At 40.9% G+C, this 13,608-nt stretch overlaps 1 protein-coding gene across 4 annotated transcripts in view; it reads right to left on the bottom strand.

The window, feature by feature from the left end:
• The window catches only part of acacb (acetyl-CoA carboxylase beta), a 25,562-nt gene extending 11,954 nt beyond the window's left edge, over window positions 1–13,608 (bottom strand). Inside the window, exons 1-29 of one of the 4 annotated variants that reach the window (XM_023269868.3) lie at window positions 13,373–13,608; window positions 11,006–11,564; window positions 7,816–7,948; window positions 7,562–7,700; window positions 7,306–7,415; window positions 7,083–7,164; window positions 6,901–6,999; window positions 6,690–6,799; window positions 6,462–6,572; window positions 6,145–6,354; window positions 5,890–6,060; window positions 4,890–5,051; window positions 4,637–4,800; window positions 4,119–4,269; window positions 3,930–4,033; window positions 3,769–3,850; window positions 3,540–3,685; window positions 3,302–3,452; window positions 3,070–3,204; window positions 2,468–2,614; window positions 2,181–2,369; window positions 1,974–2,074; window positions 1,785–1,873; window positions 1,561–1,685; window positions 1,356–1,469; window positions 934–1,047; window positions 759–848; window positions 549–667; window positions 21–44 (exon numbers count right to left, since the gene is read on the bottom strand). In XM_023269868.3, coding sequence (XP_023125636.2) covers window positions 21–44; window positions 549–667; window positions 759–848; window positions 934–1,047; window positions 1,356–1,469; window positions 1,561–1,685; window positions 1,785–1,873; window positions 1,974–2,074; window positions 2,181–2,369; window positions 2,468–2,614; window positions 3,070–3,204; window positions 3,302–3,452; window positions 3,540–3,685; window positions 3,769–3,850; window positions 3,930–4,033; window positions 4,119–4,269; window positions 4,637–4,800; window positions 4,890–5,051; window positions 5,890–6,060; window positions 6,145–6,354; window positions 6,462–6,572; window positions 6,690–6,799; window positions 6,901–6,999; window positions 7,083–7,164; window positions 7,306–7,415; window positions 7,562–7,700; window positions 7,816–7,948; window positions 11,006–11,544 — 3,911 coding nt within the window. In that variant the 5' untranslated portion in view covers window positions 11,545–11,564; window positions 13,373–13,608. Of the gene's footprint in view, window positions 1–20; window positions 45–548; window positions 668–758; window positions 849–933; window positions 1,048–1,355; window positions 1,470–1,560; window positions 1,686–1,784; window positions 1,874–1,973; window positions 2,075–2,180; window positions 2,370–2,467; window positions 2,615–3,069; window positions 3,205–3,301; window positions 3,453–3,539; window positions 3,686–3,768; window positions 3,851–3,929; window positions 4,034–4,118; window positions 4,270–4,636; window positions 4,801–4,889; window positions 5,052–5,889; window positions 6,061–6,144; window positions 6,355–6,461; window positions 6,573–6,689; window positions 6,800–6,900; window positions 7,000–7,082; window positions 7,165–7,305; window positions 7,416–7,561; window positions 7,701–7,815; window positions 7,949–9,128; window positions 9,279–10,371; window positions 10,533–11,005; window positions 11,565–13,372 lie in introns of those variants that run through there. The other 3 variants (XM_023269869.3, XM_035947958.2, XM_023269870.3) reach the window with 3 other exon arrangements.

The raw sequence follows: 13,608 nt of genomic DNA, 5'->3' as shown, positions 1-13,608 counted from the left end.
TGGGAGGAGCTTTACTCTACCTGTTCAGAGTACGGCTGCTCCCTCTGAAATAAGATGATTGACAGGTGAATATTAGCAGAGGTTGATCAAACTGTACGCCTACCTCTAGCTATTATGATTAGATTAAAGCACTTTACAAGATGCTATGCACATTCACATTAATGTCAGATGGGAGAAAGCATTCTTCAGTCAGAGTTAGCCGTAAGCAGTTACAACAGAAGTTCATAGGCTGCCTTCCACCAGTACCACTTATCCATTTATTTGATCTATCATTGAATGCCAAAAAGAAAATTAGGGACGGCTGAAGTTATGTTTTGTAAGGCCACATAGTAAAGCATTTTTCCATTAAGAGTTTATTTGGTTTAATGAATCCTTTGCTCAGTGGAAGCCCACTTGAACGTCAAGACCTTTCAGCGTCAAGTGAAAGGTCTCAATAGAGAGATGACATTACAGCCTCTGATGCTCAACATCTGTTCAAATTTGGAAGTGGCAGAGACTGAACAGTGGCATTGTACTATTCATCTGCAAGTCTGTCTGAAACTTGGTACCTGTTTGGATGTGACGATGGCAACATAAACTGGAAGTCTACAGCACACGTGCCATCCTGCAGTTGGTGATGCTGGACGCTGTTAAGTTCGTAGGCAATATAACCCCTGCGAACATACACCTAAAAGCCAAAGCACACCAAGTAATTATCACTGACCAAGAAATAAAAATGCATAAGAAAGAAATCCCTTTTTTGAATCTACTAACCATACCTCCAATGCAGCCATGCACACAACTTGATTGGAGTGATAGAAGAAATTGGGCAAAACATCGAAAATTGATGTTTCAGAGAGAATCAGTTTCTGTATCAAATAAAAAAAATATATTATTTATTTGATATCCAAGCTGTTATAGTGATGATTACAATGAAATTTCTGCAAAGCTAACCTTCAAGTTCTCCGGGCAAAACTGGTGGCCATACATGTCAATGGCCGACAGGAAGATGGACTCCACCTGGTTGTGTCTCAGTTCATATGATGGTAAATGGGAGGCAATCAAGACCTAAGAGACATTCACAAATAATATAGCAGCCTTAAGCTACAAATCAACCAACAAACAGAATAATGTGAGTATAAAAAAAATTCTGCATGCTTTCTTGAAATTTGCAAAATAAACACTGTCAAAATATCATTGAATTTTCTGTTTTATTTTGATGCTTTGTGAAGCCTCTTGTAATGTGGATTTTTGAAAATGCACTATAAGTAATTATGTAAAGTACAATATAAAGTTATTCCTTTAATTTACCACTTTTGTATGGTGTATATTTGAACTAGCTACCATATTCCTCGCTGAGATGTATGCAATCTTACCTGTCTGGCTCTTAAGGCCACCTTTGAGTTCTCCATCTTGCTCAGCTGTGTGAGTTCATTCAGAATGACCATGAGCTCATCTGCCAGGGTGGAATCTCGTCCACACAATTGGTCCTATACACACACAAAGACACACACGGTTTCTCAAAAAGGGATTATGTAGGAAGTATATTTTTGTCAGTGCAGAGTCTGATGAAAGTCTTACTATGAGCATTGTGACCAAGACGTTCTTCTTGGAGACCTGAGCATGAGAGAAGATGTAGTCAAGCACAGGACTCATATCAGGTTTGTGTTGTTCTCTCAGGTGGATAACACACTTATCATAGTGAGCTGTAAGAGAGAGAAAGAGCACAAATATGTCAACAAAAGATCAGCTGCAGTAACTGTAAAGAAAACACCATATAAAAGTTGAAAGACTATTAATGTTACCTTGTTGAAACTGCATTTCTACCTGCAGGTAGTGCCTCAGCAGATCGAGAACCACAGACTTCATATAACCACGGATTCCACTACGAAATCTAAATGGAGCGAATTCAAACGAGTCAACAAACATGATATGAAAATCGGACATATATGTTACTGCACAATCTGCATTTGACAAAACTAAAACATCCTAACCTCTGTACTAGCTGTACAATACTCTGAGTGTTCATGAAGAAAACCTCTCGGTCAGCCTTCCTCTGTAAGGTCGCTGCATGGCTGTCTAAAATGTTGGCAATCTGGAATCAAACAAGCAAAACACAATTACAATAAAATGACAGGAGTGAATATTCATATTTAAATAACTTGTGTGACACATGCCCAATTTCAACCACTAAGTTTTACCCTTTGACTGGGAAACTGGCAGAGGACAGAGGTGATGTTGCTCGCGTATCGCGCCATGACTTTGCGGATATCTGTCTCAACGCTCACTGGGATGCGACCAGCTACACTCGTCATGATCTCCTGGAGTTCCAGCAGCGGCAGGGAGGGGTCCCTCAGAGTCTTCATCAGAGTAGCCACCCACTGCTTCAGCTGCAGAAATGTAATTCCAAACACATTCATACCATCAACAAAAATTCTTGAGGTCTTGTAATTCTGGAATCTGAAATGGCAGAAGGGCTGATATCTACCTTGCTGCTAAAGTAGGGCTCTTCAAGGCAGTACCCATCCATCACTTTAAACAGGTTTTCGAGCACACTGTGAAACACCTGGTGAAGCTTCTCCCCTACCATGGGCAGTGGCTGCTGCGGTGGCAGTGTGGCTGTGTTGAGTTCCACCTATAATATTTGGTAAATTGGAACAATTCTTAATTAATATTTGCAATTAAAAATAAAAACAGTTTCAACGTGGGACATACATTTTGTTCATTAAATCAGAAAAATACAGGCCAAAATGTCTAATCTGATGTCTTTTAGCTACAATCTGAACTGTCATGGTAAAAAAAAAAAAAAAAAAAAAAGGCAAATTCAAGTCGCAGGGCAGCCTAATTGTATGATCCAAAACTTGAAACTTTCAACATGTAGGTTGTGGTTGATGTTTCTTGTAGTGGAGGGGATTTTGAAAATGCTAACACATACATAGTGGAAGAGAAGGATAAAGCCATAATTATTATGTGTTGAGTTCCAAGCTTATGCCAATAATCTACATCCGTAGAGTCATGCTAGAGACTAGTATAAACATCCAATTAGGAATTCAGTTTATGTGTTACAGGCAGTGATTTGAAATAACCTACTCTAGCTATATTGCTGGGGTCATCAAGGTCCATATTTGCCACCACGCAGCCATGCTCAAGAACTGCCCCTGGTCTCTTGACAAAGTGGACACAGCCAGACTGCTGTACAGTCAGAGCCATCACCATCTTCATCACCTAGAACCACAGCACAATGAAATCAGCTGAAAACACCAGCAGACACAACATGCATCATGAAATCAAAGACATTGTACAGTGTAGTAAAATGTGTTACCTCAATCTCTGCATAGGTTTCTCCTGCAAAAATATGACCTCCGTCCTCAACCACATATTGCAGCAGTTTGCCAGCAGAGGGCGACCTCAGCACTGTGGGATCCTTTTCCTTCTCAAATACGCAAGTCTTGTTGCCAACAGTGATGCGGTAGCTGTAGAGGTAAAATAATACTGGAAGTTAGTGAACACTTTAACCAAAAGTAAATAATCATCCAGATCTTACACAGTCACGGTCTTGCCTGTCTACTTCCTCTTTCATGTAGGTGGTGTGGCTGCAGCCATCATAGCACAGCAGGAGGCCACCGTCACTCAGCCTGTGGACATCTATTTCAATGTTGGAGCCATTCATCATGATGACATAAGTTGTTGGGGATTGCCGAGCCACCTGCAGGCAGTGGCAGTAAGAAGTTATTAAAATCAGTACGAGGTTAGGTCAAAAGAGGAGCAGTACAGGGATAAAACAAATACCTTCAGACAGAATTTGACTCCTTCATATATTAGGTCCACACTGACAGAGTTGAGCAGACTGTTTGCAGGCAGTACTTGGCCTCTGCAGATGCAGCAGATAGGGTGTTTAAAATCACATAGTAGCAACCGCATTGAGACATTAATAAGATCTGTTTACTGACCTCTCCAGTGAATGTAGGTAGTCGGACATACTCTTTCTAAAGCTAGAATCAGCAACATGCAAAGCTCCACAGACAACCCCCAGCATGGTCTCTGGTCTCTCTGCCTGTAAGACAAACATGTGGCTTTATGAAGCAAAGACAAAACTAAACTGTGTACAAATTCAGTGACCAAGGTTTTCAGCCTCCTACCTGCACTTTCTCTGCAATGAGATGATCCAACCAGCCAGTGTCAATGTCATTGTTTCGAAAGCTTTCTGTCTCTAGTAGTTTAATGAGGTATTCGACTGTTGTCCTGAAATCACCTCTGATGGACAGCTCCTTCATAGCCACCACCATGTTCCTGAGGCACACAGCAAATATGATGCCTGATAAACACAGGTCATAGTACATCTAGATATTTTAATGTTTTAACTTTACATTGTTTTATTCTAGATTATTATATAACCTCTTGAAAAAGAAATAGTAGTATATCTTTAATCACCCTGAAAAATGTAAGATAATTGCATTTGCTCCAGTTGTAAGTTCCCTTATTTAAAATTTGACTGTGTTATTGGCAGGTCATTGCATTTCCCACATTGCTCTGTTACATCATGGACAGTTACACCATTAGAACAGATATTTCATTATTGGCTGACAGTACGCAAAACACCTGAAATCTTTAATAGCTAAAGATCAGTTAACATGGCACCATCAAGTAAGATTCTTACGAGATGGCCTCTTCACGGTTCTCGCCCCATGAGAAACAGTGTCCAAACTGGGAATCTGCAAATTCATGGAGGCCCCCAGTCGCCCCCACGCTGAAATAACCCCAGACGTTTTTACTGCTGCGGAAGTTCAGCTCCTGCACGGTGCCAGAGCTCGGCTTGAACCCCTGGGAGTGAGCACAAGGATGAAAAGGGTGAAAATTAGAAGTATCTAACAAAATGTAGGATTGTGAGTGCTGATGAAACTGAGCTCTACCTCATCAGGGTTTTCACTGGTGATCCGAGCAGCTATGACGTGCCCTCTTGGACTTGGCATGAACTCCGGCGTCTCAAAGTTAATGATGGTGTCACCCCACGGACTTTCTCCATACAGCATGCGAATGTCTTTAATTCTATGCAGGGGGATTCCCATTGCAATCTATCAGAGATTAAAAAACAAACCAAACAAAGAGTTAAAATGGCAGAGTTGAATCTGGCTCTACAGTGTCATTGCAAAGGGATGGCTCATGTTTTTCCTGCGATATACAACAATTGATCAAAAAGTTCAGACACTGTGTCTATAAAAATCTGAAATTATACATTATTTAAATGTTAAAAGGAGATTAGGATCAAAGATTGTGGTATTTCTGTGGCAAAATCCATACATAATCATGGCACATAGCACATTAAAGTACTAACATGCCACTGCACCACAGTTCAGGTCATTTGCAACGATTGCCTTCTCTCAGTAACCACAGGATGCTAAAGTCGAATTTTGCCTTGACAGTTCAACTCTGGTGGATTAATTAATGGTGCACGACCACTTAGATGCTGAAGAAAACAATGACCATGCTCCTAGTGCACTCCTGACCTGATGCATACTGTCTAGTTTTGGAAACTGTAGGTTCTTCCACTAAAAAAAAAAAATACAGTTGCTTCTCTTGGTGGCTGCAGACCCTCTCTTTAAACCATTGATGATCCTTAACATGAATATTTGCTCATCCTGGCTGCTAGTAGACACAGAATGTGGTGTCTCCCTCCAGTTTGTGCTCCATGAAGAAACTGAAAAATGTGCTCCCACCAGCTTTTCCAAAAACAAAGTAACGTAGGTCCTATCATTGATAGCGCAGCGTGATTCATCATTCTGTCTTGAAACAGTAACTGCTTGTACATGCTGCATGTGCACAACTGTGACGCACTCTGTGCAAGTCTCTCAATTTTTTTTATCAACCCTCCTAATTACAGAGCATACTCTAAGTCAACCAAGAAAGGTTTACCTGAAGTTGGGCAGCTGGCAAATTTACATCTGCGATCATCTCTGTACAGGGATGTTCCACCTGCAGACGAGGATTCAACTCCAGGAAATGGAAACTTCCATCTTCAGAGAAGAGATATTCCACCGTACCCGCACTCACATAGCCCACCATCTTGGCTAGTCGCACAGCATACTAAACAAAGAAGACACAAAACACGTTTGACCCATAGCAGAAGTTGGGATGGGAAAATTAATACAAGCGCTGACTTAAACTGACCCGCTCCATCTGCTCGAATGTTGAGAGAGCAGCTATAGTGGCAGGAGCCTCCTCTATGATCTTCTGGTGCCTCCTCTGGATAGAGCAGTCTCGCCCAAACAGAGAGATCGCATTTCCGTACTCGTCAGCCAGTATCTGGACCTCAAGGTGACGGGCATGCTGAGCCAGTTGCATGATGAAGATGGGTGAGCCAGGTACCTCTGTCTGGACCTGCATTCAAAATACATGTTAAATAAGAACTGCATCACAGTGTAGAAAGTTGTGGCTGAGTTTCAAATGAACGCAGACATTTGTGTGTTAAATATAATAGCACAAACCTGTCTAAAGGAACTTGGAAAATCCTCAGAACTTTCAACTTTCCGGATACCTTTTCCACCACCACCCTCAGACGCTTTGATAACAACCGGATAACCAATTCTCTCAGCTCCCTGCAAAGAAACAGAGCACACAATATAACTAAGCAAAAGAAAATTGGCTTCTGGTTAAAAAAAAAAGAATCAGAAAATGTACAGACATTAGAGGGATGATATCCTAAATATACTTACTGCTAGTCCATCATCTATATCATGAACGCAGCCCTCAGTGTAGATCTCTGGAGGAACACTGATTACATTTCCCTGCCTTTGGTCCTCTTCAGCCCAGTCCACTCTTAGACCTGGAGCACAATGACACATCAGGTAAGAATATATCACTGTCTGTACCCTGTGCAAACAGCAGAATATGTCCTATTACACATCTTAAGAACAGAGACATTACCTGAGCCGCTCCATGGCAGTGTGGGAATGTCAGCACTCTGGGCCACAATGGAAGAAGCCACCTTATCCCCTAAAGCCCACATGGCCTTACTGGATGGCCCTGAGAGAAATGAGAAACAGTAGTTGTCACTTAATAATGAGATGCGACACAGGTACTAACTAAAAGAAGGCAACAGTTCATACCCATGAATGATATCCCTGCTTTGTTCAGGAGCTCAGGCAGTTTGGGATTTTCAGACGCATGTCCCCAACCGGCCCACACAGCCTATAAAGACACAGAATCCAAACAAACACACATATAATCATTGCCGACAGCTGTTTGTAGATAAAGTTAAAGTGTGAAAGGTTTAACCCAGAGCCACAGATCAGAAAGAACAATGTTTTGTTGATCAACTTTGACATGTACCTGTACTGGGATTCTTTTCGCAATGTCCACTATCAGCTCTACATTGGCATAGTTGTTATTGTTGGTGCCACCGGGTACAGGCACATAATGGTCTGCCATTTTAATGTATTCTGTAGGAGAAAACACACAAGAAGACGTTTGATCAAACACCTGACTCCCTGGTCAGACAGTTTCTAGTGTTTTTCTCTTACTCTAACCCAGAAAAGCTCTCGGTGATGACTGCTGGGCAATAAAAACTGAGAAAGGTCACAATAACCTGCATTAGCTTGCAAATCTTCAGGAGCCACCATGACCACAAAGCGGATGGTTCTCTCATTGCGAAACATTTCATAGGACCAGCGACGGATGGAGCGCATACATTTGACTGCAGCAATCCCATTATTAGCTATCAGCACCTGTAATACAAACAGAAACCAGATGAGTAGCCTTAGAAGAAAGACAAAAGTTGGAACATGCTGTAATTTCATGAAAGCAGAAATCCAGAAATAAAAGAAAGACTCTGAGTCATACTTTTTCTATGACACGGTTGCCACCAAATCGTGTGACAAACTCAGCAGGAGAGGCCACAGTGAAGTCCCTCTGTAGATCCATCTTTCTGTGTTCTCGTCCTTTTTTCACCAAGTGAGGACCAGACATGCTAGGCCTGGAATGGATAGCTCATGGTTAGTTCCATTGTCCAGTAAATGGCAAAACACAATTACCAGAGTGTACTCAGTTCTGTATATGAGCTGCAGCATACATTAAATTATCCCAGAACCTGCAGGCTAGATGTCATCCTATATAAACTCATACCCAGTTAGGCAAAACAGAACCAGAATGCAGCTCTTCTCTACAACCACAGAGGTAAAAAGAAAAAAAACTACACAACAGGCTCAATCAGAGCCTGTTAACAAACGTGATAGCAACAGGCGGAGCACTTAAAATCAAAAACCCAAGTCAAAGTTCAGTCTCTCTTTGCAACAGGCAGGGACAAAAGTCTGTAACAGCCCATTTATTTATGACCTTATCTTCAAAATGACAGTTAACTGCTGCTCTTCACAGCCAACAATTCACAACACAGTACAGCTATTACATACAGAAATTAGGTCGAAGTTCTTGGCATCCCTTTTTATCACGTATGCCACCGTGGAGCCAATAAAAGGTTAAAAGTTATATGTCTTAATCTGTCTTTTGATATCAATATACATAAATATGCATGCACACAGCCTTTGTGAGCAGCTGGAAGTTAGACTGAAGGTACAGCCTGCATGAATGCATCAAGCATTATGACCCATTTACTGTATTTAAAAATGACTGCTACCTTATGTGACACCAGGCAATACAAATGAGAGATGTGACAGGAATCACTCCTTACAAGTTGAAGTTATTTCCCATTTGTCATCAAATTTTTAATTAATGGTAATTAATATCATCATTACTAGAAGAAAATATTGCAAATCATAAGGCAGCAGTTGGAAATTAACCTTTATGCTTTCACGTTTACTGAGAGAATTAGCTTTAAGATTGAAGTGCAAAAGATATTTTGATCGATTTTTGGAATGAGTTTTTTCTACACAGCAGTCAATGTTAAGAAATAGAATAAACAGGGGTCATTGGAAAATATAAGTCTGTCCAAACTCTAACAACACTCCAAAAGGTAAATATAAAATAAGTAAAACTGAACTGTATTGACATGGTTTGATATCACACAATACTATATAAATACCTCCAGCATTACAACACACTGAACACTGATTAGACAAAACAAGCAGGCATTTTTTTAGTTTTAGAAAATACAGTTTGATTGAATACTGCAATACTATTTAGGCATTTAACTTACATACCGTTACTAATTGTTGGCTCGTGTCATGTTCATTCCAAAGTCTTGCTGCAATTGCACCACATGCCACTTGTACCTTCACAGAAATACTGTCCCATCTCAAGATATCACAGAGAAATACCTGTGTTGCATCAGTGTACAGTTACTGTACAGTTGGAGCGCAATTATGTCTGATGTGACCTTTAAACTTAACTTTTGTATTGTACTGTTCACTCAGGGAATACAATCTGTTATTGAACTACTTTCTGATAACCTTTTTTCAGTTTGGTGTCTTGCACTTTCTGACCGTTTTTTAGGTCATAAGACTCGATAAGATGGGATTTATTCTAACTAGACACATACTTTACTGAACAAACACCGTGTATCTAATCACAAACATGATTGAAGGATCATGAGAAGACAACTTGTACAGCTGAACACGCTTTTACTGCACCGTTTTACAATGGCGTCACACTACAACATTATTCTGGGCTGTGTCATGCTGTCTGCCCCTCAGGGGTACAAATTGTTGCGTTTTTCTTTAGTTTTCTTATTTCCTCAAACATACGAGCGCCAAGACAAGCTCTGCACAGTTACATAACTGTAGTACCGCCTCATGAGCACTCCTTCCTGTTCACAAACATGTCTGTAGAAGGTGCTGCAACATTTGTTTAAGTTCGGCACAAAGTAACGGTGTGTGACTTTCCACTATTTCTTCCAGCTGTTCTGCAATAAAGTTTTTGATAACTGTCCGCATACCAAACACTGCAGCTAAAGTATCAAATTACAAAGAACGATAACAAACCACTTTGCAGAACATACCTTTGCAGATATGGGAATAAGTTGCTCTCTTCTTCCATTACACAGTCGACTTTACTGTGCTTGAGTCCTTAGTAGTAAAATGTGCTTTAGAATCTATGACCAAAACAAAGAGATCTCTACAAAACGCTTCCTTGTAGGTGCTTCCTCTCTTCTCCCCTCCCACACATGGAGCAAAATATCTACAGATCCCTGCTGACAGATCGCTGGCTGCTCTTTACAAATATAATCAGAGTAGAGACCAACAGCAGGACTAAGTGTTCTACTTTATTTATAAAAGAAAGCAATCTATGGCCAAAGTTTTGGACATGAACAGGCTAAAACCCTCTTGCACACGTAGTCAAATAGATCTTTTTTCCCTTAAATACTTCTAAAAAGTGAAAAAAACATTACTCACACTGCAGGAACATGCTTCTACAGCTGTGATTTAGCAGAAAGAAATATCTTACCTTTCTCCCCTTCATGTTGATTACCAGAAGCTCCAGTAACATACACAGATTGTTCCATCCAACTAAGCATGTTGATCCGGGCACTTGGCTGTTTGCACTAAACAACTCTTCTGGCCCGCATATCACAAACTATCAAGACTGGCTATTAAAAAAAACTCTATTTTGCAGATGACAGCAAAAACAATTTTTTAAAAAATGAGCACAGAATTTTAAATTGTTTACTGTGTTGTGATCAGGAGTCACACCACCAACAGCTTTCAAAGTCACTGGCTGTGGCTCTTGTTCCAATAATAGAGTCGAGATGTTTGGCATGCGACAATAACACAGGTCAGCTCGATGCAGTCAGGTGATAACACACAGCGGAGACAGGACAAAAAGTAGCATAACGGTATGTTACCAGTGTGACCATGTGTTAGTCTAACATACAGACTTTCTTATAAATTCATCTCTGCAGGACTTAAAAATCGATCCAGTGTACTGCATTCCCTCAAACTTGGGATGCCTCGGTGCTCACGTCACAAGCCAGACCTACGACTTCCAGACAAAGCTTTTTACACGTGTCATCATGTGACAACAAAATGCCTGACCTCGGTCAGTTGAAACTAAATGAGCTCAAACAGAAACAAATTCTTACTTGATGCCCGAGGAGCTGGGCTGTGGCACTGCAGAGGTGGCCTGCTGAGGGGAAGATCTGGGGGTGGAGTTTGGTGGCTGAGATGCTCCACTTGGAGGTTTCGAGACTAGAGGTTCCTCGTCTGAAGAGTTATCCTCTGATGCTCCAAGAATGAACTTGAGGCGTTCCCTTGCCTCAGGCCCTGAGCTGAGCATTGCTGAGATGGTCTTAGAACGTGTCTGGGTGGTCTTAGGCACCGATGGCTGCTCTGACTTTACCTCAGAAGAGGCCTGTAGATTCTCAAAGGACTCTGTTTTGACTTGGAGACCAGAGGATTCACCGTCGGCCTGTGGACTGTTATCCTGATTGTTTGTTGAAGTGGCAGCAACTGCTGACACAGAATGTTCTCCTGTAGCCAGAATGTCCTCCTCGGCTGCAGATGGAGCAAAGCCAGATGGAGATTCCTCTCCTTTCAGAGGCATTGCCACTGCTCTGGTATTAATCCTCCACAGTAGCAACAATATCCATAGGATTAATCCCAAAACTGCCAACAGGAGCATTCATAGACATCCTCCTGAGACTGCAACAAGGACAAAGTGGACATCAGGATGCATTAAAGAGATGACAGTAACATTTTCTCATCAAATGTAAGGAAACTTTAAAGGACAGACTCATCATTCTCTTTTTTTACAGCTACGATTAATCACAAAAAAGTGTGTGTCATTAAAGCAGACAACTGTAAATGCAGATGGATATATAAGTTGCTGACTAATTTTTAACGTCAGGTTTTTCAGAAAAAATGGCAAACATTTACTATTTGTTGCTTCAGTTTTGGTTTTATATTTAAGTCTATGAAAGAAAACAAAATCAGACATCAGAAGACATCATTATGGATATTGTGGAAATTGGGATGGACATTTTTAAATGTTTTGACAATTTAAGTCAAATAATACACCCATTAATTGAGAGAATAATCATCAAATTGCTAATTATTGAAAACAGTAGTTTAATGCAACCTTAATGGTGTATTAAGTAAATGTTTAATGTACTAATGTTAATGTGTGTGCCTACTTAAAACTAGTGTCTCTAATAAATACTTTGTCAATCACCAAGCATTGTAAAAGCCCCCACTCAGTGCATCTTATTCATAATTCTTCAATATCCAAATTAAAGAATCCTGATCAGAAATGTATACTAGTTTTCTACTATGTCCAGGAGCAAAGTTTTTTATCTCACAAACATCCAAAATCAGTCAGGCCACAGTTATGGGCTGTACTTTGTCCTTGGCTGGACTTCAGAGGACCTAATGCTATGTAGTGTTTGTGTCTGTATACTATTCTAGTCTGAAGACATTTATGTTGCTGTGGTCAGAGGTCAGAAGTCCTCTCAGGACGGGAGCCTGCTGGGTAATCTGAGTTACAAACAGGCAGAGGTTCATACCTTTATATACTGAGATAGTCAATCAGATCGTTTGACCAATTATTAAACTCTGCACAGCTACACACGGACACTTCTTTGACTACGGGTCATATAATCAGTGGGGACATGCTGGTTTGTGTGCCAGCAGGACCTGGCAGGCTACGTTTCCCAGCCAGGGTCCCGTAAACAGCCCGTCTCCAACAGCTGACATGAGAGCTGAGTGTGACTGCTTCATATGGGGTAAAGGTCAGCGCCGAGGGACTGAAGGGAAGGAAAGTTAGGGTGAAGGAGGGGGACAAAACATCCTTGCAAACAGCATGAAGACACACTTGAATGTATCCAAACAAACCAGAATGAAGTATATATATTAACATGCAATCCTTGGGAAACTAGTGCGAATTCCTTGTGCCAGTCAAAGAATGCATGACAGATTTAAAACTAGGCTTTATTAGCGTGCCATGCATGTGAAACAGGCACACAAGGAGGCATTTGTCCTCTGGAGCCACTTTGACTTTCAGGCTGGACAGAAACAAAGGAAAGGCTGAGCCATCAATTTCCATAAGACGGACAATATCTGAGAGATTGCACTTTTAACATTTTTATGTGATATATGACAATCTTAAGTGTCACATTATTAAAAAGCAGTTCCTTTAAGAGCAGTTAAAACTTCTAGTAATTATACTGCTAATCTAAACTAAAAGTTAGTGGTTGCTCATACTAATAAAAAGAGTAAAAGCAGTGAAAGCGAGATGACTTTAGCTCCATGCTGCATTCAAATGTACACAAAATGTCACAGAGCAGCGTCTTATCAGATGCCAGCTGCTTGAATCCATTAGCTGTTTCTATCTCACAACTAATGTGACAGAAAAACATGAATTTCTAGAAAACTCAACTTTCTCTAATGACTCTGCTCCGTTTGGTAGCCACGGCTTTTGTTAAAAACAGCAGTATCCTGTCATTTGCACTCACCGCTACAGAAAACAGACAGCTGTGCTCCGTCCGTGTTGTTGTTGTTGCTTAGAGGCACGCAGCTAGTTAGTTAGCTGACATGAGCCCCCCGATTGTTTTTCATAACTTCACACTAATCGGGACTTATTTTGAATTAAAAAACCTTCTCCACTCTCCATTCAACCCGAGTGAACCCACACAATCCTTTCAAAGCGAGCCGCACCGCCGCTAACACGCTCCTGCTTTTAACCATTTTT

Source organism: Amphiprion ocellaris, chromosome 6 (genome assembly GCF_022539595.1).
Source record: "Amphiprion ocellaris isolate individual 3 ecotype Okinawa chromosome 6, ASM2253959v1, whole genome shotgun sequence".
Lineage (NCBI taxonomy): Eukaryota > Metazoa > Chordata > Actinopteri > Pomacentridae > Amphiprion > Amphiprion ocellaris.
Note: the sequence above shows the minus strand (reverse complement) of the source record. Positions and strands in the feature narration are given on the sequence as shown.